The sequence below is a fragment of the Tachysurus fulvidraco genome, chromosome 22 (genome assembly GCF_022655615.1).
Source record: "Tachysurus fulvidraco isolate hzauxx_2018 chromosome 22, HZAU_PFXX_2.0, whole genome shotgun sequence".
Taxonomy (NCBI): domain Eukaryota; kingdom Metazoa; phylum Chordata; class Actinopteri; order Siluriformes; family Bagridae; genus Tachysurus; species Tachysurus fulvidraco.
The window spans coordinates 7,116,604-7,139,640 of NC_062539.1; the positions used below are offsets into that span (position 1 = coordinate 7,116,604).

Genomic DNA, 23,037 nt, shown 5'->3' on the forward strand with positions numbered 1-23,037 from the left:
TACCACCAGTAAATACATGTAAGAGCTCCAGTTAGAAAATGATAAAGCATGCATTTGAAATCCATGGAAAATGTGAGTGAATACCATCAAGACAACAACTGACTGTAAACAATTTTGTAAAGCAAATTGCAGGTTGGAATTTGCCTAAAAATGGCCTCGGTTGCTAAAGGTTTGTGTTTATACATGCTTCACATATGAAACCAATTATTATCACCTCAAACGGGTCCCCTGGGTCATACACACTCGTCAAACCATTACAACAACTGAACCACCTTAAATTCCACACCACTTGGTCGCCCACCATTTAATGTTGTATAATGAGTTAGCTAATGAGAATGTCTTTCACCGTTTTTGAGATGCTTTACTGCAGCGGGTGCAGAAAGACGGTGAAGATATAATGGTTGTTGATGACAGTCAGATTCATGAGTTTCTTTAATAGAATGATTACCCACATACTCAAACTATTTAGCTTGTCCAAACTGATGCTTGCTAATGTATGCTTAACATCAAACGTAACCCCATTTCGTTCACGGCCGTAGCTAGCAAAGCTTACAGAGCGAAAGCCAGTAACAAAAAGTCCAGTTCAGAAACTTCAACACCATTTTGTTGCTGTTGGAAGTTTGGCAGCCATTACAGTGTAAACATATACCTTTGTGACAGTGACTTCCATGTCAAAGTAACGGCTCAAGACCGTTAACCAATGTCACAACTAAGTTAGGTGGCTAATAATGTGGCCCACTAAAAACAAGTTACCTCACAAATACAGTTCACAAAAAAAAATGTAATATGTGTATTTTAATTGTAGTCATATAAATTAAGTAAATAAAGTTTCCTGGGGAAAAAAAACAATAAAAAATAAAAAATAATGAGAAATTTATCAACTGCAAAGTCTCGAGCGTTTCACCCGTGATTGACGTACAGAGCAGCCAATAGCGTTCCGCCAAAAATGGAAAGGCGGGAAGAGGACTATAACATAAGACAGATGGGAAGACGGCGCGAGTTATGGAGCCGCTGAGGTAACAATGAGGTTGTGGTTGTTATTTTTAATTATTTGTACTTTGTTTTGTACTTGTTTTATTGTATTTTTATGTTCTTGTGGCCATGAGAAACTATCATGTCACCTTAGAGACCGTTCGTTGTGTTACAGCTACCTAAGTAACATTGTTTGCATTTTGGTTTCCATGCCAACTTAACCCTTGGGGTATCTGTGTTATTGTTTGCCCACGTGACCCTTTTGTTCCCATGCCAACATGCACTCTTTATGTACTTGCAGAGCTTCTCACTCAGAGCCGAACCACAGAGAAACAAGTCAGTGTTGCTGCTCTAATCTACTGAGTGACAGTCTGCCAAGTGTCAAGTTTGTGTGGATCAAACAATTAAACCTGCAAGAGTGAAGATGGCTGAATCAATGGAGGAGTTGAGACAACTTTGTCTGAGTAGAGGAGCAGCTGGGATTAAAGGCTTGGGAAGGCAAGAAACTGCATCTTTTGTCTCATGTACATGATTATATACATACATACATACATGCATACATACGTGACCACATAAGGAACTTAATATAATGTCAAAGTTGTATATGTAACATGTGTATTCGTAAAATAGTGAGTCGATAAAAAGTCATTATTAACGATCCCACTGTGTATACAGAACCTTCCGCATCATGGACGATGATGGCAGTAAGTCGTTAAACCTGGAGGAGTTCCAGAAAGGTCTGGAGACCTATGGTGTGTGTGTTAAAAAGGAAAAGGCCAAGGAGATCTTCACTTTTGTGGACAAAGATAAAAGCGGCACCATCGACTTCAATGAATTTCTTGAGAAACTAAGGGTAAGGGACTAGGTGCCAAGACTCCATAAAATCTGTTCTGTTCTCAAAAGCTGATGTGTTCTATTTTTTTTTTTCATCATCCAAATGAGCAATAGAAAATTTTTTGTGTAAGCTCATGTTAGATTATATGTTCCCAGCCAGCTATGTCCAGTGTCAGGAAGCAGGTGATCAAACAAGCCTTCCAGAAGCTGGACCGTACCGGTGATGGAGTGGTAACTGTGCAAGATTTACAGGGAGTCTACAACAGCAAACATCACCCCAAGTACAAGAGTGGGGAGTGGACTGAGGAACAAGTGTTCCACTCTTTTCTGGACAGTTTCGACTCACCACATGATAAAGACGGAAAGGTATTACTGTAATTGTTTCTCTGTATAAAAAAAGTCACATATGCCGCCATCTTTCTTTGTATCTGCAGTAGAAGTGTGCATGTAATCTGGGAGCTGCTGCTACAGTTATGAAGCTCACAGAATAAAACATTAACCTAGGAGTGTTTTTGGTGTGCAGCACATTTACCATGTTCATTTATACACGTCAGTATGTATATGAGCTCCTATGTCAGTGAGTGACATTTTGATTGTCCCGTAGACTTCATATCTGGTCAAAACATTTTGTGCACACACAAACGTATACATATACTTTAATAATCACAAATAATGCTAGTGCATCTTGTAGGTTTGAGGAAGAGACTATAACTCCTCTTCCTACACACAGTATATCATACTGGAGATGGACTCCTATACTTATATCGATAGCGGCAGTGTATGTGTTACTGATATCCTGATCACATCACTGTACCATGTCGAGATCATGTTGGAACACCGAAATGTTTTTTTTTTTAAAAACAGTGGACCAAATATGTATTATATAATTAAACTGACAACTATGCATGTATGTACACTATATAAAACCCACTAAGTTTTATTTTCATACTAGTAATGCATGTCTTTAAGCAACTTTAGTAGTGACTTGACACATGCTCCTCTCCATGGCAGGTCACTTTGGATGAGTTTGTGGATTACTACAGCGGCGTCAGTGCCTCCGTTGACAGCGACGATTACTTTGTCACCATGATGCAGAATGCATGGAAGCTGTAATCACCACAGCTCTCATCTCTTCATGGAAATTTACAAACTTGTAAAACCAGTGTTAAAAAAAATAAATGAGATGTCACCCCCTGGTGGACACACAAATGTACTACCATTCATCTTATGTTCGGTCATCTCAATAGAAGATCCAGTAGAATTCATGTTATAATAAATCAGAACACATTAACTGTGTAACACACATTTACCTGATAATGTGCAGCTATTTCTTGTTATAAATTAAGCCATGTGCAATTCAACAAAAATAACAAACTTAATATTAAACAGGTTAATGGTGTGAACCAGTTAACTGATGACTTCCAGGTTTTAATTCACTGTCTGCTGCTTTAATAACACCAAGCACTGATTTTTCTTTGACAAAGACTGATTAAAAAGGTAAACAATAGACCACATTTGACATTACACAAAAAATTTATTTCAAAGCTTTTCTTTTTTTAACTTTGATTTTTTTTTCTCTATTTGTTTTGTAAAGGAGATTGGAGACATGTTCTAGTAAATGATAATATATTCATAGAAATTTACATGAGAAGGTCTGTATTCACGTTTCTAAATGCACTCAGTTTTTCACACAAAAAAACAAAAACGTCATCTCCATTGTACTGTCTCCAATGGCATGGAAATGGATTAAAAAAAAAAAGAGTTAATAAAACAATAAAAAAGTAACATATTACAAACATTCAGAATATGGAAAATAAACATGGATATCTGCAGAGATGTTTATTTAAAATTTCAATATTTTTGTTCAAATTAAAACAAATAACTGCATCTGTCCATAAAGCAAAGCTAAAGGGCAGATTGTGGTGAATCCGTAATGGTGAGGGGACCAAAGTTAATTCCCTTTAACCTTTCTTATCTTCTCAGTGGAACACTGAAGAAGCACAGATCCACAATAGCACAGTCCATGTGTTGGTTTAGTCCTTTATTCATTATATCAATAAGAGATCTAACTACCATCATAGCAGACTAGTAGGAGTACTGGTTTAGGGGAAACCACTGGAAATGAGTTAGACTCTTATAATAAAAAAAAAAAAAGAATGATTGAGGTCCAGGAAGGTTTTGGGTTGAGGGCATAAAGTTACTGAACGGATGTTGGATAATTTTGAACAATGTCATACAGTGGTGGTCTGAAGCGGAGCATGAGAGATTAGGAGAAAATAAAAGTGGGTTGTGGGGAAAGCAAGAAAGTAAAAGACCAATCCTGTGGTAGAAATTGCAGCTGTGACATGTGCCGTATCTTAACACGGAGAGAGGAATACCCTCACGCTCATCAATATGATGAGCAGCCAAGTCCCAAACCCTTAAATGGAAAAGTCTGTTTCTCTTTTTTTTCCCCTTTTTTTTTTTTTAGTTTGTTTGCAGTCCTGGAAAACTAAAACAAAACCAAAAAAAGCAAACAAAGTGATAAAAACAAAAAGAACTGAATTCCAGATTCACAATAAATGTAGGAAGGGGGAAAAAAAATGAACTACGAGTTTTAAGTGAGAGACGCTGGAGCTCTGCTACAGGGCTGGAGCTGAAGGACCCACAGCGCTGGGCTGAAAGAGTTGCGGTGGTTAAGGCTGTCCACCCAGATGCCTGCACAAAAAAAACCCTGTTTAGCAGTTTTTAAGTCAGGCAGCTGGCCAGGGTGTTATGTGCCTTCAGCTGCCGGTGCCTCCGCGGAGGTTTCAGAAGTGCCTGAGGAAGAGAGGGGAAAAAAAAAAGGTGTTACTGTAGAACACTTGATATACTGCGTTCCCTTAAATAGCATTAAAAAAGGAAGTGTGCGCAATAGTCATGTGTTACATACTAAGATCAGCATATCACCACAATACTAAATAGAAAAACAGCCTTAAATAGATGATGGAAAGAAAATTTGCCCCAGAGAGCTGCTGAAACTTGCAGCCTTCTTGGAGGAAAAACAAAACAAAACAAAAAACCACCACCGGGGCAATGATATGAAGAACAACATATTTTTGTTTACAGATTTTTAGCACACATCCACGGCAAGATATAATTTAAACACATCACAAACTAGTATGCACTGAGATTGCCAGAAGCTGGGTCCTGGGTTAAATGTGTAGGCAGAAAATACAATGGGGAATGTTGGTAAAGTAAAACAATCAGACTGCATCACACCACTCTTAAGAAGACCCCCTCACACACACACACACACATGCACACGCACACAAAACAGTGCTTTTCAAGCCTATCTATCTATACCACCAAAATATGGCAGTGATTACAATTTCTCTCTTAATGACCAAAACACTCTACCATTTATATAGTTATTAGAGAAGCGCTGATCAGCTCAAACGTCACCCGAATTTGCTGCTTTAAATAAATCATCCACCAGCACCATAATTTCTTATTGTTCTTTAACAGCTCATTCGGTGCAGTTAGAGCGATCAGCGCGAAACATAATACACTGAACATATGCTGCTTTTAATTGAACATTTATATATAGTCCCTATATATATTTATTTACTGAAACAAAAGGTTGTTCTTTGTTCCGATTAAGCTACATTATATTAATAGCATAAACACAATCTTTACTCCCTGTCAGACCTTAGCTGGTATTTCACTGTTTCTCTCAACCTCCCGAACAGGTGATCACACACACATGAACACAAATGAAATTTGCTCAGTCTGAGCAATGACTGGATATCAGCTATCAGCCCCATCCCTTCAAAATACAATTCGGAATATCCAAAAATACACAAAATAATACATTAAGAAAAAAGACAATAAATTTTGTATTACCCGACCCGCGGATTATCAGACAGCGCCCGCGGATATAACCGCGATCTGCGCGTCACTAGTAGTTATATTATAGAGACAGGGAAGAGCATACCGCTGGCGGTGGTATTTCCTGTAGGGGCGATGTTGCTGCCGCTGTTGTTTTTAGCAGGCTCGACGTCATCGTCGCTGTCATCTTCGTTGGACTGCGTAATCTCAGTGTGGGGCGGCTCGGGTGTGCTCTCTGTCTCTTGCTCAGCTCGGCTCCGCAGGGCCAAGATGCGGTGGTGGAGCGCTGCTGCCAACTGCCCTGCATCCTTCGAGCTGGCCTGTAAGAGGAAACTCACACTTATCAAAGCATAGCTAGTCAAAACACACTGCAGAAGAGATTCTCAGTACCGGTATGGGGGATCAAACAGAATTTTAAAGAATTCTCAGAAACATCTGTTTTGCATACAAGATTACTGAGGTTTGAAGATACAGGCAGGCTGTTTGCATGAAGCACATTTTTGGTCATAGTCTTCAAGTATTAACCGTCAAAAACTATTTCTTTTACATGGCAAACAAATAAAGAAGCAAAGTCTGAACACAAAACCTGGCCCTTGGCTGACTGACCTACTTGTCTACAGGTCAGCTGTAAAACGGAATACATGAGATTTCCTTCAAAATATTCCTTCAGCAGGGCAAATTTAAATGTTTGGATTCTCACTGACCCTGAAGTGTAGGGTTCAGCTAATACTGCAGCTACAGGGACTCTATTTTCAGTTTCTGTTCTCCGTTTCGGGGAAAGTTTAATCATGTCTGAAAACAAGCTGTACTTTCTCTAATATGGAATTTAAGAAAACAGACAAAGAAGGATTTACTGCATTCCTCTGTGTATAAACAGACAGACAGAGTCTACCTACTGACTATCAGATCGTACAGAATCTCACGACTATACAAAACTGAACCACAAAAAAAAAAGTTACACAAACAAATATGTGGATTAAACAGCAACGAGTCAGTAGAGTTCATACAATTTCAGCCTGTGTGTGTGTGTGTACATCCTAACATGCCTAAAAACCAAGCCAAAAATGCTTTTAAGGGCAGCCTACCGATATGAGGAAGACCTTCACTCCCTGGTCCTCTGTGTCCATGGCAGTAATGCGCACGCTCTTCTCACTGGCCTTGTCCACCTGCATCTGAGCCCACAGCTTAGTGTTCAGAATCAGCCGCAGACTTCCCTGGGTGCGCATCACTGTTTAATAATAATTGGAGGGGGGGAGGGGGTGGGGGAGAGAAAACAAATGTAAGAACACATAGTGGGAAAAGCTACATTTCGGTAACTAAAAGAAACAAATATAATAAAAACATGCATCTGTTTTAAATAAACCTTACAATACATGCAGCAAAACACTGACACACTGACCTAGCCTGGATTGTAGTGTGCCATCGTCAGTAGATGCCATGTCATTGAGTCTCAGCAGCCCTCGACCTCGCTCAATCCATGACTGAGCTGGTTTATCAAACACAAACAGCTTGCACTGCATCTGTGGATCAAAGACAGGACCTTGTGTAAAAATTTTTTTTTTTTAAATAAATAAAATAAATAAAATAAACACCCTCACAAGCTGCTACTCACACAACCATCCATCTGATTTTCCACTTTTTATTTTTATTTTTGAAATGAAATCAATTACATGTTTAACATAAAAGTAAAAATGACCTAAACTGAAACGAATCGAGTATATTTCCTCAAACCCCGGACACGTGCATGCGTCACACGGAAAATAGCATTTTACCTGCAGCACATTGCTCTCGGCTTCCTCCCCGGTGCGGACCTCCACTTTCTCCAAAATGCACTTCTTGGCCGTGGCTTTGGTGTACGCTGCTGCCGATTCCTCTAGAGATTCTGTCACACTGTGATCTGGATACACACAGTATTCAGATGCACCTTGAATAGGAGTAGAGTGAGGGGATGCATCTCTTTTCATATTAAACTCAGAGTATTAATTATTAACTAGTAGTTTAATCAGGGCCCCGATGATAGAAATGTAGTCAGTTACAGTTAAGTCAAGTGATTATGGGGCCAATTTATTTAAGCCCACTTTCCTGATGCATCAACAGGCAGGACTTAGAAGGTGCAATTAAAGTGCACAACAGTGGATGAATCAATATTTCTCAAATCACTGAGGTTTTATGGGATTTGAATGAGAACAGCTAGCTAACGGCATGTGTAGCTTTCTGGATCGAGACATTGGCATGTCATGAAAATGAAAAAGAAAAGTAGCCATCACTGATTTTAATTAATAAATGCTATGAAGCATATACAAATGCTAAGAGCACTTACTCTTTTCTGGGGTGGCCTCCTGTGATGAGGGTTCTGATGCTGACGCTGTTTCTTTGCAGCCCTCTGCTGTTGATTCACCGCCTTTTGGAGGACTCTAACACAAAACGAACACAATCCTCAGATTCACGCTCATCAAGTTACACTTTGATGCACGGATACTTTGCTTTTCTAACATTTAGAAGCCAGAACCACTAAGCAGTGCCAACATTTTTGCAGTAATGCATCCATCTTACCAGCACTCTCTCGGACATATTCTGGCCAAACACAAACTTGGCTCCTTTGTCTGTGTTGTTCGTGGCATTCAGAGAGCTGGAAAGCCAAAAAGTACGAAATCAGACAATTACTGACAAACTGCTTTTTTAAATCAGAACGTAAAAGCCCCCCAAAAAACCCTTAAAGACAAACAGATGAATTGTAGTCACCTTGAAGTGCCCATGTACTGCAGGAAGTAATTAGTACTCGCAGACTCAGAGTCCTGTGTGCCGTCTTTAGATTCCACTGTGCTGTTCTCATCCACCTGCGGACAAAATGACATTTAAACATTTCATATGGAACAATTTGAGGCTGTGATTTGACCGATGTCCACGAGAACTCACTGACCTTTGCCCTATCTTTGATATTCTGACCAAACACGAAACCTGGGTCAACCACAACATCCTTCTTTTGTGTGCTCTCCTCTGTCTTTCCTAAGTATTCCTCTCCTCCTTCCTGGTCTTTTTTATTCTGCAACACAATGACTCAACGTATAATAAACATACACGCTGCTAAAATGATGGAATCATTAGAGGCTGTTTGAGTTGGAAGAGCTGGAAAATGTTTACTGACTTACTAAGTCTCAAAGCAAAGCATGTCTGTGTTTATGATCCAGTGTGCTGAGAATACAATGTAAAAAAAAAAAAAGGGTCTCACCGGTGATTTGTCTGAGCTCTCTGTATTGTTCAGGAAAATCGACCGGCCTTCTGTAGCTGCCTCTGAAAACTTGCCCACTCCATTTGTTCCACAGCTCGAGTCTATTATAGAAACATAATCAGTTAATATTGTATACACATAATACAACTTTAGCTGGGTAATAATTTACAAATATTGCTTCTCCACTGAATCATGGCTTCGCAAGAACAGACTTTATTGTCAGTCTACAACTAAAAAGTGTTTTCATAAAACACTCCGTAATAACACCCTTATAGCAGGTTAGCTTTACAACAGTGTATTTAACATGATCAGATGCTTTTTATTGTCACTACAGCCCCTATGCAGTTCCTTGAACTATAACATTTGTACAATGCTTACAATACTGTGGTTGCTTGAAATACTTTGCAGTGTGTGCAACAAAAATACACGCGATACTGTGACTGCATGAACATAAAGGTGTGAGAAAGAATGGAGGTTTGCAGTGTTAAGCTGAAACTGTTGTCTGTAAGGAAAGCACACGTTGTAAGTTTACTCACTGCTCTTGCTGGGCTCTGAGAGGGTCTTGGTGGGCGGAGCCTGTAAAACCGCAGGTCTGAGGACGCTGCGCTGCTGCTCCTTAGGTTTCTGACTAGGTACACCTGAAAAACAGCCTACTAATGGATTGGAACGGAAACCGAACATCCTACATAGCCAGCCAATGCTGAAGATCTACAAGACAAATTACAGGATAGCTTCCTAGATCGATACATGAAAATACTAGGAGATAAACTCATGCATAAAGTAACACATACTCAAGTTTATTTATTTGTTTCTACGAATATACGGTCAGCTTCAGAATTATAGGCACCATACGGAAGACGTTTCTTGGGTTTTACCACAAAGCTATTAGAAACTTGACAGAAATGTCAGATAAAACAAAAATACACCATTGTTGCAACTCGATCTAATTAAGCAGTACAAATGGAGGTGTGCCAAAAGTTTTCCCCTGATATTATCAGTGTGAGGTAAAGCTATTTAAACAGACTTTTTTACTTCCGACATTAAGAAGAAACTAGATCAAGAATCAAACAAAAAACCCAAATGAAAATAAAGGTGTCACTGAGGTGAATGCTGGTCTGTTACATAAATCTATGTTTGGCAAATTGTATCCATTTATATAAAGAGAAGGATTTCATTTATTAGTTTAGCATGCAGACCTGTGACTAAACTGTTATGAAATCCTCTCATAAAATGAATTATTAATAGCAGTATGAACTCATAAATGAACTCGTGGATGATCTTTCCTATATATCTTCGGGTGTATAATTTTTGTGTAGTCAAGTAGTGGAGAGTTGTGAAAATATTAATCCGGTACTTCGTTACTGTATATAGACGTCCATAATCACTGAAATACTCATACAATTGACAGGAAACCTTTTCTCCTTGCACAGGACACCCCTTCCTGCTGGTGGACTTAACATTAAGGATTATTTCAGCTTGTTCTCGCTGCATGGAACGAGTAAGTCTTACCTGCACTCGGTGCCTGTCCGTGAATCAGAGTTGGGGGTTTCAAGCGAAATCCAACTGGCTTTTCCTCTAAAAGGGTCAGAGCAGCAAGAAAAAAAAGTTTTTTTTTTAATAAAAATCAGTTTTCTTTTCCCCTTTTTTCTTATAAGAACATGGGTTTACTTCTTCCAAGTCGATTCCCTTACAAAAAAAAAGAGCCTCTAGAACCAGAGTCCAACTTGAACACATTCTTGCTCTCTCAGAAATGGTATCTAGACAGATTTGGTTTCTGCCTGTCTGACTGCTCAGAGAAGTAATAGAAAGCAATGCTTATTTTCCTTCATATGTCCCCACAACACAATCAATCACTTTCTGAGCAGTGTACAAGCACAGAAAAGGCTAAGGTCATTAACATGGCTCATTCCCTGACAAGCCTTTGACATGATAAGAATGTCATCTTCCTTAGATACAATCAGTAGACAACATGAAATACAACATTCTTGAAGGCAGCATACCTAAATAAAATGAAAAATAAATGTACAGAATCTCCTTGTATTGTATAATGGATGCACAAATTCAATCAACAAGCAGTCAGGTCAAAATGTGTTACACTTAATTTTTTTTTTAATAATGCCAAACTTTAAAATGTCTTTTTTTCCCAAACAAAATTCTACATCAATTACAAAGACAGCCTGGATTTGGATACTGCATTTGGATAAAAATGAATAGCTGCACAGACCAGGCAGGGAACTTAACCCTGGCACTGTGTTAGCATTATTTACATTAGCCTGAAATGCGATTAAGACAAGACAATAATACCATTTAGCATACGCAAAGACGCATTGAACGTTTTGACAAGTTTGGGATAGAGCCCAGTTATATACACTGTATCCAAACGGATTTTATACATCACGACAAGCAGGTCAGAAGAGCAGTATCTACAACAATGATTCCTCTTCATGTCAAATGTCTGTTTTATAAAGAAAAGTCATTTCATAATTGCACTGTGCAACTAACAACTTAATTATAATTACAAAAATCAATCAAAACTCGTATCAGTTCATGGTGATGAAGATTAAAATAGCACAAAACAATCTAACTACTGACTTGCATTAATCAAGTAATGGTAACACGGTTCACATGCTCTTACCTGGCTCAGAGTCCGAGTTGCCTGTTGGAGACTGACAGAAACTTGACGGCATAAACACATTATTCTTGGAAACTGCAATGAGACACACACAAACATACACAGGAAGAAGCCGCGTGACTAGGACAGCACGATGAGCCAATATTTGACACAGATGTCTGATTAACAGTTGGCACCAAGCTGAAGTCACATCAGAATAACACACAGCCAAGTGCCAAGTAGCTTGCAGAGTTGTTGAAGGAAACAGAATTGAAAGAATTGAGGTTCTTCTCGGTGGCAGAACCATATTCACATTAGCATGACATTTGCATAAAAAACATAAAAGGGAAGTCAGATAGGAACATAGAAGCAAAATATCATTATTATGAGCTCATCTGAGTTACCTGAATGTGCAGGTGGGAACTGTGTTAAGGATGAGGTTCTCTCTCTCTTCACTGGAGGACAGTATTCTCCCTCCTCCCTGTCTGAATCTAAAGACAAGACAAATCCACTATAATCCCAAATACTTATAGCATTACATTCACTTTCTGGCACTATATTCAGATGAACCCACAGCTTAAATATGTTTTTTTCTGTACTATCTATGCCCTAGCACTTCAATCAAGAGTTAACCAAAAAAAAAAAAAACAGAAAAAGAAAAAAAAAAAAAAAACACTTGTATCGATACTGCCATTTTAGTGGCAAATACTCTATCGACATCTGAGGATGCAACTAATTCATTAATCTTCCACAAAGCATTTTAGACCTGGTGGATCTGGAGAGCACAACCAGGTGGGACACCAGGTCTCCCACACACTTTCACACACTCATTCACACCCAGGAGCAATTTAGCATCTAGCAGCATGTTTTAGGAGGAAAGCAGGAAACCAGGAAGAAACCCACACAGACATGTGAAACTCAACACAGAAAGAACCTGAGCTCAGAATTAAACCAGGGACCCTGGACGCATGAGGCTGCACCGCTGAGCCGCCACTAACAATAATTAATAATTTACCAAAGTTCCAATCCCAACAAGTTCTGCTTTAATGTCCATTTAGCGCAGCACTTTTAATTGGTATTTTTGGTCAACCTAAATAAGTCCAAGAAGGGAATTTCAAAAAAATGTACACTACACATAGTATCGAAGTGGAACGCGTCTCTGATTTCAAGAAATTTTACCACATGCCTCACTTTGCATGGCACTGACTAAAGTGGTGAAGAATTTCTCGTTCTTGAAAACAAAACTTGGCGCATCCGTAATCTAATTTATATTTTCCCAAAATCCATGATCACAACCATGACCTTGTAACACAATTCTCTAAACAACTGTAAATGTGGATTAAGATGGAAGATGAAGCAGCCGTACCTTCCCCGTCCTCTGCACTGGACCCATCAGCAGATCGCTGGAATGGAGAAAATAAGCCATGAGAGAGACATTCACAGCTAGAAAATACCTAAGTGCAAGCCTAAATAATACACCTTAAAACTGAAAACCTAAATTTCCAGATAGTATGCTATCAACAAATATGTACCAAACATCATAAGAATAAGAATAATAAATAATAACCATAATACATTTGTGAACATATCAAAATATATGTAATAAACCCATTCAAAATCTTTGACCAAACTTCAAGCATCTAAACAAATCTGCATGAAGCTCAATAAATCAAAAGTACAAGGCTAAACATTTCCTGCCTTCAGGAAACAAACAATTGACTTAGAGCTGCCTTTGTGCCGAGTCCCTTATAGTTACAGTATTTTCCGCACTATAAGGCGCACCTAAAAGCCTTAAATTTTCTCAAAAATCGGCCGCGCGCCTTATAATCCGGTGCGCCTTATGTGGGAACCGAGTTCCAAAAATCTGTAAAAATGTTGTGTGACTTTGGTAAGCGCTCCGCTTGATTGACTGTCGGACCATTTCTCGCTGATACAGGGACGTAATACATACACTACGTACGCTGGCAGCGATAAACCAATCAGAGGACATTACGTAATATGTACAAGTACGTACGCTTACCTCCGCCATGCCTCCGGTTATGGAATAAAAACACTGTCAATAATAATCGTACGTAATTCAAAGCATTACTTTAGAGATTTTGTGTGTTTGTTCAAATACAACTCCAAAATGTACGACTATGACTAAAACTCTTCTTGTTTTAAATTCTCACTGAGGGCTAAAACCCCTAAGGATGAAACCCTAGAACCGCCCCTGCTCTTATGCCTACCGAAAACCACTGAAATTTTACTTTTTACTTTTACTTCAAATACTTAAGTACATTAAATATCAGAAAATTACTTTTGATACTTAAGTACAGTAAATATCAGATACTTAAGACTTTTACTTGAGTAGTATTCTAAAAGATGACTTTCACTTCTACCAATGTCTTTTTCTAGCACGATACTTGTACTTTTACTCAAATATTGCTTTCTAATACTTCATACAACACTGACGATGAGTGAGCGCTTGGCTGCTGATACGCCATTTCGGCGCCAGTGGTTTAAAAGAGGGTGGGGCGCATGCGCACTTCGTGGAATCGATTCATCTTCCCTCAGATAGTAATGCCTGTGAACGTGATGACGTATTTTTGACAGTTGTGTCGCAGACCGTTTTCGTGTGTGAAAAAGAGGTGTTGTGAAAACAAGCGTTGTGTCTGTAAACTGTCATAGTCGTACATTTTGGAGTTGTATTTGAACAAACACACAAAATCTCGTATCTGTAAACTGTCGTGGCCGTAGATTTTGGGATCCAACTCCGCAAAATTAAAATTTACACACAAATGCTTTGAATTACATACGATTATTATTGACAGTGTTTTTATTCCATACTCCGGTAGGTATAATACCAGTATGTTGCAAAACAACATTTGTTTCTTCCTAAACATTATGCGCTCCACACTCCAGTCCAGTAAGTGGTGGTAAATGCACCTTAAGTTGGTTTGCCATCCACCAATAAAAATCAAATGCTTACAAGGCACAATACAAACTACAGGCTATCAGTTACGCGGTTGTAAATGGGAATGGAGCAGCTGAAAGAATTCAACATCAATGAATTTATGGTTCGGAAGTGGAGGAAGCAAGAAAATGTACTGCGCCAAGTTAAGAAAACACACTAGATGAGGACTTTGATGGATTTGTGGGAGAAGATTGATTAAAAAAATAATGTGTGTGTGTGTGTGTTAAATAGTAGAATAAAGTTAAACTAAACTCACTGTTTTGCTTCTGTTACCTTTTTTGTAGACCGTATGTTTTAGCATGTGCCTTATAATACGGTGCGCCTTATAATACGGTGCGCCTTATGTATGGGTTAAGTGCAGAAATAGACCCGTAATTGAGACTGTGCCTTATAATCCGGTGCGCCTTATAGTGCGGAAAACTCTAACTGAATTTGGACCTGTACAGTGTGGTGACGGTCCCCCTGCCAGGTCGGGCCATCATGTCAACACAGATACGCTTCCATTGTCTGTCTAAGTTTGGTTGGCTTTTAGCAGCAGTTCTGACAAAAAGTATAAAAAGCTTGACAGGTGAAAAGCTAGATAGCAAAGAAAAAATGTACTAAATTAAACACCGGTTTGCATTGAAAAGATATAAAGTAATTTTAACTGTCCTGACAAAAAGGAAAAACTTCTACTTAACTACAACAGTTAGCTAGCTCAAGTCAGGAACTACAAACGTGTCCTTAAGGTAGCAGTATTAAGGATAATGTCTGACTACAGACAGAGGAGAAGTGGGAAGAATTGGTTGTTATTGTTGTCACATGGACAGTTCAGATTGGTAGAAATGCTTTATAAGCCGTTCATGTGCTCAGTGTTCTTGGATTGAATTTGTCCTCACCACTTGATAACGATGCTGGTATTATTACTAATGTAGGCAGTAATTAAAAATCACAGCTTGTGTCGTTTAAAATGATCAAAAATAATTAGTATTGCTTACACGGGGACAGCATTCGAGCAAAACATAACCATTAAAGCACAGGCATTATAGTCTTTCATAACCCCTTTAACCAAACCAAATTAACAATGTACTGGGTTTCAACATGCCTGAACTAATGAAATTTACTGTGCCACAAAGGATTGGAAATAATGAACTAACTATATTCATTTGACAAAAAACAAACAAACAAAAAAACACAATCAAATTCTTTATGAGAATCATTTCTCTGATAATCTTTAGTTCCATTAACAACTCACCATAATTATATTCCCTGCTTCATATCCATAAGTACTGCATTATCAGAACTGTCAGTCATCACATCATCCGTATACGTTACACACACTACTGCTGCTGCATATTGTACAAAAGCATAATATTGCACAATACTGTTATTTACTATTATGCACTTCACACTTTAAGTACATAACTCATCTGATGTATATTCTGTATTTATATTTAAATCTAAATATTTTAATAATGTTTTACTCGTACTGTCTATATTGTGTCTCATTGTCTGTATTGTCTTGTATAGTCTGTTTTGTCTTGTCTAGTCCAAGCTAAATGTATAGTATAGTGTTATTTATGTCTGCACTTGAGTCACAAACAACTGGAACCAAATTCCTTGTGTCAGTCAACACATTGGCCAATAAACCTGATTCTGACTTCGCCGACCGTATTTGTTCTGCAAGTCAGTATGGAATAGAAGCTTTACTTAAGGTGCCCATGTTAAGACCACAAAGATTTGTGGCAAGAGCAACCACTGAGCGCAGCCTTGGTTAAAACGTAAACCCATCCTCTACCTACAGATAGAGAATTCATAGACAAAAAAAATCAGACCTACCTTCTGTGCCTTGTCCTTTTGAAACACGAACACCGGAGGAGCTATGGCAGGCTTCTCTCCTTTAAAAATAAATAAATAAATAAATCATAGTGGGGTGGAGGTGATGAAAGGAAGGAATCATCCGAACAATAACACCAGTTAACACGAAGTAAACAACAATGGAACAATAACTTATAAAATACTTATACTACCTGTTCACAGTCATAAGGCTGGAGATAATGTACATTTTTTGGTGGTTATAGTGATTTTATAAAAAAAAACAAAAAAAAAACATTGGTGATAAAAGCACGATAATCAGACTCCAGTTTATTTCTACATGCTTTTGTCCATTCTCAGAAGCTGTCAATAACTTTCTGACCAAACAAATTGCTTCTACTGTCTCAGTGTTTCTGGTAAAATGGAAGCAGGGTTTAAACAGAGGCAGCTCCTGTTCCAATGCTCGCAGGTTAAGCAATGTCCACACAAAATGACTTTCAAAACCACCGAATTGCTGACCTTTTACACTACATGACTTTAATCATGTGCTATCAGTTGACATACGAGCGTGCTCAGTGTACAGTGTCTCACAGATGCTCGGACACATGGAGAGGTCCATGCCTCATCCCTAAATCCACTTTCTCATGAGAAAACAGAGCCATCTTCTTGTGATAAAAAAGGAGAATTAAGAGAAAACACTGGAGGGGAAAAGATTATAGATGAAAGCATAAAAATGCAAGCAGTGAGGATTGTCTGCTCTGCAAAGAAGGAAGGAACAGTACAAAAAACTGCCATGTAGGAATAGCAACACATTCGTTTGGATTTTTGCTGTTTGCAGATCCTTAACAACCACTGGAATACTAATCATATTTACAGAAACATTACTATGCTTACATTTCACCCTCATCCTCCAACATGATAGAATAGAATAGAATAAATCAAACATGTTTGACAGAACCTTTGGTGAACACTGGTGCAGATGGCTGTTGGGGAGACGATAAAATTAGCTTGCGGCAGGAAAATTGGGCCTAAAGTCATGACCAAATTATGAAGCAAACACTTCCAGTGACCTCTAAAGTAAACTTTTGATAAAGCAAATGGAATGATCAATAGGCCCAATAAAACTCTGGCAGGGTTAGCCGGAATTAGAATACACATTGTAGTTTGTAAATAAACAAAGACACATGATCAGCCTGACCCTGATCTGATATTTTTGACAGCAGTAGTAATACATCTGCTGCCGTAACTGCTGTACCTGAAACTTGATACTAACTGACCAGGCTCAGTCAGTGTGGTTCAGTGTGGACAGATTGAAAAAAATCCCAGAAACGAATGTGTGCACTTCACTTTACAACTATAAACAGAATTAATAAGTAGGTATTGACGACCTTATGCTTATACGAGCAAGTGACGAGTCTCGTGACCACTACTGTTGCTTGCGAACGTGCCAGCGCTGTGAGTAGCTACATATAGATTCCAAATCTAACTAGTAAAACACAAACTTACTAGTCTACTAATCAGTAAGAGAAATACTCTCGTCAATAGCATATTAGGAAAGCAAGCCAACTGTACAAGCAACATAAACTGACCACAAGCACCAACAATATTTTTTATGTCAGGCAATTAATAGGGCTAATGTCATAAATGAGGGAGACTGAAAAAGGTTCTGACCACACACACACACACACTCGAAGGAAATCATGTCATATATTATTAATAAAATAATCTTATTTCAGATGTCACTTGTTGCCCCGTCTCGAACACAGAAAATTAAAGACCATCTGTTGCTTTGTCACAAAAGTAGGATGACACATGACCAGGACATTTTTCATTTGGTCAATGAAACTGTTCAGCTGTCTAACAGAGACCTGTCGGGTTTGGGGCAGAATTGGTACTTAGAGATTCCCCCTATCTTGAGTAGAGTCCCAGTCCCAGCTGAAGAGAAACAGCCCCACAGCATAATGCTGACACTACCATGCTTCACCACAACTATGGAGATATTGTGTTATAAAATGCCTTGCTTTTTTCATACATATACATTATATACATTATATATTGTCGCTGTCGGGCGGAATCCTTGTATCTCCAAAACCATTATTTTTCAGGAAATTAAAAAAAACGGCGTCTCTTATCTGCAATGCACAGGGTTTAGTCCGCATTGCAGTGGAATGTCTTGCGCTAAATTCCTGTCCTCAGACGAGCACCAGAACGGGGGTCAAGATTTTTTTTTACTTTGAGCCCAGTGTTTTGAGGACATTTACCTCAGAAGGCGTGTTGATTCGTTGCGACTCTTAATCTTGAGAATATGCCGTGAAGCTCTCCCACTGAGTGAAGAAGAGGTGGACAGTTTAAGTGTCCAATGGAGTTAAGAGATTTGTGCTCAAGCCATTTTCAAGACTTTAGATTGGTTAAAAACTTGTAAAAATAACAGACCCACGTGGGGACTGACCAATAGCATCGATATGTGAAAAAATATGAAATTGACAAAATTTGGACATAGGAGGTTTCCGCCCGACAGCGACGATATACATACATACATACATACATACATACATACACACACGTACATAATTATAATTCACAGCTCCGATCTTTTTTCTGTACATATCTGTTGTAGATAGCACCTTCCTGGTTAATTCTCATCTTGTCTGTTCAGCAATTTTGGTGGAAAGTCCTATTCTTGGTCCTGTCACCAAGTATTCATTTTCATTAGTCATTAATGACAACCTTCACGTTGCTCTCCTGATTGATACCTTTTAAAACAGAGACCTTACGCATGCTTTGTAAGAAGTCCCACTTGACTTACGCTGGTTGTTCCAAGTCTTAGAATCTAAGACAATCAAAATGTGCAAAGGAACTGACATGACGTATCCTGGTTTCCTTTTTTTTGTTTTTTAATCACAAAAAACTTCACTTTTTGCAGGTGTGTGTAGACAATTTCTAGCCACTGTATACTGCACTATCTTGGGTACAGCAGCTACTGTATGATGCTTTTAGTGGTCTCTCAATGTCATGCTTGAAAACCACAAACTCATGACTTTGCAAAAACGTGAACCTTTGACACGATCAAAAGGGAAGTCTGCCATGTCAGTATATGCAGCGCTTTTACCTAACGTTATGCTTGAAAACAAATGCAAATCTTTCTAATCATGTCTCAATTCAGACACTTCTTTCTAGGTTGTTTTTCAAACCTAGAAACCTCGAACCATCTGGCACTCACACCATGTAATATAAAAGCAGATAAACGGGTTTGCACAACGATGCACTTTGACAGCTTAATCAATCAAACAACCTGTATTCCTACTTCATTGTTATATCTTAGCATTGGGTGCAAAAACACTACTACTCCGATTGTCTGATTCAGAGTGAAAGTGATCATTTTTGTTTGCTTTCACACTTCACATACAAAGTAAAATGCAAAAAATAAATGGTTGCGGTAAATAGGGATGAAACTATCTGGCAAAACTCTTCATTAGTCAACCGTACAGCGATAAACAAAGCTACACCTAAATCAAGCGTAGCAAACAGGGTGTAAATAATTATATAAATAGTCAGTTCTACATACTGCAGCCAGCATTCATTTTTAAAGTCTGTTCGTTGGTCTAAATATCCAGAACACGTTACATTTCTGCAGGGCTCCAGCTCTGTCCTTGGGCTCAGTTTGTGCCTTGGGCCTTGTGGATCAGTTTAGCAGCACGAATCTACAAAAAAAATGCTTTACGCATCCCAAAACATACGGTATCTTTGGTTCACTTTTTGCAGTTGGTCACTGTGCCTGCAACTAAACCAAGCTGTAATGCGGCTCGAAATGAACCAAGTGCACATCACACAGAGGGACAAGTGTGAATACTGAGCTAACACCTGCACATATAAAATGCAGAAAGATGGAAAACACACCAGGGTTAAATTCAAATGGACTGACCACTGCATGTGTAGGGAAAAGAATGGTGGCTGCGATACAGAAAGACAGACAGACAGACAGATCGTACATGTGGCACTTAGTCAAAACCAGAGGATCTGCATCAAACTGTTAACCAAATGTTGCAGACAGCAACAAAAAGTATAAAATAAACACTGGGTGTGATGCACAAAATGTTTTCAGCTACGTCTGGGCGATAACATAATATTTGTAACATTCGTACAGCATGTATTAAGCATTATGATATACTATACAGTTAACTTGCACAAAACATAAGTGTTTTGATGCAAATGAGCTTAATGACAAATTAGTAAAAATAGTTTTAAAAAACATTGAGTTCAGCGAGATTGAGTTACAATGAGCCTGATTTATTTTAAAAACACTAAAAAGTTAGAGATATCACGATACTGATGAGTTTAAAAAAAAGACAATAACAATTTTTTATAGTCATACTGACCTATTTTTCAGTCATAAATATACCCTGTCTGCCAACATTTCCTTTTTTTTGAGCTGTTAACTCACAGCTCTGATTAAGCCTTTTAGTCTAAACTCAGATCTGAGCAAAATGAAGCAAATTTGTTCAATATACTAAATGACTGTAGATCAGTAGGTTATCTCTGTGATCACAACACACTTCTCTAAAATTCACACTGGTTTGTAAAGTTTATGGAGGTGCTTAGTTTTTGTGTACTCTTTAAGCACTGACTTACACTGATTTCCCATCAAGCCAACATAACCCACCCCTAGAACACACACACACACACACACACCCCATCCTATCCCCACAAATAGAGATGGTCAATCATTATTGCAGTGAGAATTTTTAAGAGTGACTAATGCAAGAAAAAGATCTCATTGCACAGTAATGAATCCTGAGTTGGACCTGATGTTCACGTGCTGAAGAGTTTTCATTACACACCGTGATCACGGCTCGATTTAGCAGCATTAATGTTCATTACCCGAGTAACTGGATTCATCCTACATTACAGACGAATGGCCTGCACATGCGATGCTCATCTCCACAGATCGAATGCAGTACCTGTATCTCAAGGGCTTAAAGTGATGCGTGACGGACAGAAAAAATAATAACTGTACTCTTGTGACTCAAAACGCACATTTTCCTAACCACCCCAACTCGTGTGAACGACCTATGACATCTAGACTGGGGAGCTTTTCGTTTCTCAGTGTCATTGAGAACAGCGTGTGATTCATATCTATTCTCCAGAATCACTCACTCTCTGAAACACCATTTAAAAGCACAGGAAATCCCATTTTACATTCTAAACGTGGCCAAGTTATGCTGTAAATGTCATAAAACTGGTTACCAGCAAGATCTCAAACTGCTGTGTACTACAAAATAACCTTTATATGCAAAACTACCCGTTTATCTTTATACCCCTTTAAACTGATCATGTTGATGATAAAAAAAAAGTGTGCACATGTTGTACTGTCTTGTTAATGTAATAATCAGCAAGGCCTGGAAAAAAAAACATTTAACAGTTTATATCACACTGAGACACTAAACTACATCATGTTCTTAGACTAGACAAACAGGTGTGTTGGTTTGATCAAGTGCAAATGTAATTAATCCAGCTAACGTTAGCTAACAGCTAAGCTAAGCTAAGCACTGCCTGTGTGATCGAGTCCGGACCGGTTCAGATTTCAGAATAATCCGAATTAATAATGAATGTGAACGATTAACACACAGCGCTAATTAATGCTCATACGACTACTAACGTTAATAACACGCACGATTTTGTCGGCGACGTGTTAAAACAAAACGTTTGTATTCACACAAACCTGACATCACTGTGATTCCTCTCTAAACACGAAATATATCCTTTATTATTATTATTTTCTCTTTATATACATACACAACACAGAATATTTAGATGTGATTTGTTCCTGCATGAAAGTGTGTCTTTGCTCCGAAAGCTACGATCTCGAGTCCCTGAGTGTAAAAAACTAATGAACCCGCCTAAAAATCAAAGAAAACAGAAAGGCCCGGAACATCAGCGAGCTCCCGAAGAGGCTGGTTAGCACGTAGCTAGCACAGTTAGCCAGGCTAATGCTAATGCTAACCAGGTTAGCGCTAGCCATGCTAGCTAAAACATTCCCACCAAATGACCAGCTCGCTAACTAAACAAAATCACACCGAACCTTTACAAATGACATCCAGAATGAACGCAGAACTCTTATAACACACTTCCACATGCTTCTGCACTTCGTAAAGTCATTTATGGTTTTGTTTTGTGGCTTCATTGCTTCGCCCCATTTGCCTACCTTCGTTTGCCAAGTCCGCCATTTTACTTCTCCACGCACACCCACAATGCACCGCGCCAATACGGGCGTTATTTCTAGCAGAGAAACAAAAGCTGGGCTAAAAATCGAGATTATTTTTTACTTATTACGTATTATGTACGTTTTAGCATAGAGATATTTTTTCCTACAGTATGATCGTCTGTTATTATTATATACGAGTCTAATCCTATCTAATTTGACATTTGTTTGTTTTTCTTGATTCTCCTTCAATGGGACAAAGACTTATTCAGGTTTATAGCGTTAACACTTGTGTTTTGAATGGTGCTTTTATTTGAATGGCTTTTTTTGTCATTCCCAATTTTCTTCTAGAAATTGAAGTGCAGGGAATCACATATTTCGATGAGCTGTGCATGTCATCTTTATAGCCACCAGGTGGTGCTATTCTGTAAGTGTACATATAATCCTGAGTGTTTGACTTGTGTATTTGGTTAAACCCCTGGTCTAACGTATATTCAGAGATACAAGCCTTTATGATATTGGTTTCAATACAATACAATACAAATATATATATATAGTTTAAAGTATAAAGTTTATACTAATCAATATATGAA

The 23,037-nt window shown here is 38.5% G+C and overlaps 2 protein-coding genes across 6 annotated transcripts; one reads left to right on the forward strand and one right to left on the reverse strand.

Annotated features, from left to right (window-relative positions):
* The first annotated feature begins 889 nt into the window (after positions 1-889).
* On the forward strand, positions 890-3,115 carry capsla (calcyphosine-like a). Of its 2 annotated transcripts, none has more exons than XM_027150684.2 (5): positions 890-1,016; positions 1,274-1,470; positions 1,648-1,825; positions 1,963-2,172; positions 2,818-3,115. In XM_027150684.2, the coding sequence occupies exons 2-5, from the start codon at positions 1,397-1,399 to the stop codon at positions 2,917-2,919; spliced, it is 564 nt and encodes a 187-aa protein (XP_027006485.1). In that variant the 5' UTR covers positions 890-1,016; positions 1,274-1,396; the 3' UTR covers positions 2,920-3,115. The 2 variants fall into 2 exon arrangements, with proteins under 2 accessions (XP_027006485.1, XP_027006484.1); XM_027150683.2 differs by having other exon boundaries at positions 926-1,027.
* A 205-nt stretch (positions 3,116-3,320) lies between these two features.
* ranbp3b (RAN binding protein 3b) lies at positions 3,321-22,512 on the reverse strand. Of its 4 annotated transcripts, none has more exons than XM_027150682.2 (17): positions 22,448-22,512; positions 16,270-16,328; positions 12,862-12,898; positions 11,900-11,986; positions 11,520-11,591; positions 10,394-10,459; positions 9,421-9,522; positions 8,885-8,985; positions 8,576-8,698; positions 8,398-8,492; positions 8,209-8,284; positions 7,976-8,069; positions 7,428-7,552; positions 7,055-7,175; positions 6,741-6,883; positions 5,762-5,975; positions 3,321-4,605 (listed from the first exon to the last, which is right to left on the reverse strand). In XM_027150682.2, exons 1-17 carry the CDS (start codon positions 22,467-22,469, stop codon positions 4,559-4,561), a joined length of 1,584 nt encoding a protein of 527 aa, XP_027006483.2. In that variant the 5' UTR covers positions 22,470-22,512; the 3' UTR covers positions 3,321-4,558. The 4 variants fall into 4 exon arrangements, with proteins under 4 accessions (XP_027006483.2, XP_027006482.2, XP_047662327.1 ...); XM_027150681.2 differs by having other exon boundaries at positions 7,428-7,579; XM_047806371.1 differs by having other exon boundaries at positions 9,421-9,534.
* Positions 22,513-23,037: the final 525 nt, after the last annotated feature.

Bases quoted from the DNA above. Each gene is read 5' to 3' on its own strand.
- capsla (XM_027150684.2), top strand. From the start codon at position 1,397: ATGGCTGAATCAATGGAGGAGTTGAGACAACTTTGTCTGAGTAGAGGA. The intron at 1,471-1,647 runs GCAAGAAACTGC...CTGTGTATACAG, and splicing joins GGGATTAAAGGCTTGGGAAG to AACCTTCCGCATCATGGACG. The intron at 2,173-2,817 runs GTATTACTGTAA...TCTCCATGGCAG, and splicing joins CACATGATAAAGACGGAAAG to GTCACTTTGGATGAGTTTGT.
- ranbp3b (XM_027150680.2), bottom strand. From the start codon at position 22,469: ATGGCGGACTTGGCAAACGAAG. The intron at 9,535-10,393 runs GTAAGACTTACT...ATCCATTAGTAG, and splicing joins CGGACAGGCACCGAGTGCAG to GCTGTTTTTCAGGTGTACCT. The intron at 8,986-9,420 runs GTGAGTAAACTT...TTTCTATAATAG, and splicing joins CTCAGAGCCCAGCAAGAGCA to ACTCGAGCTGTGGAACAAAT.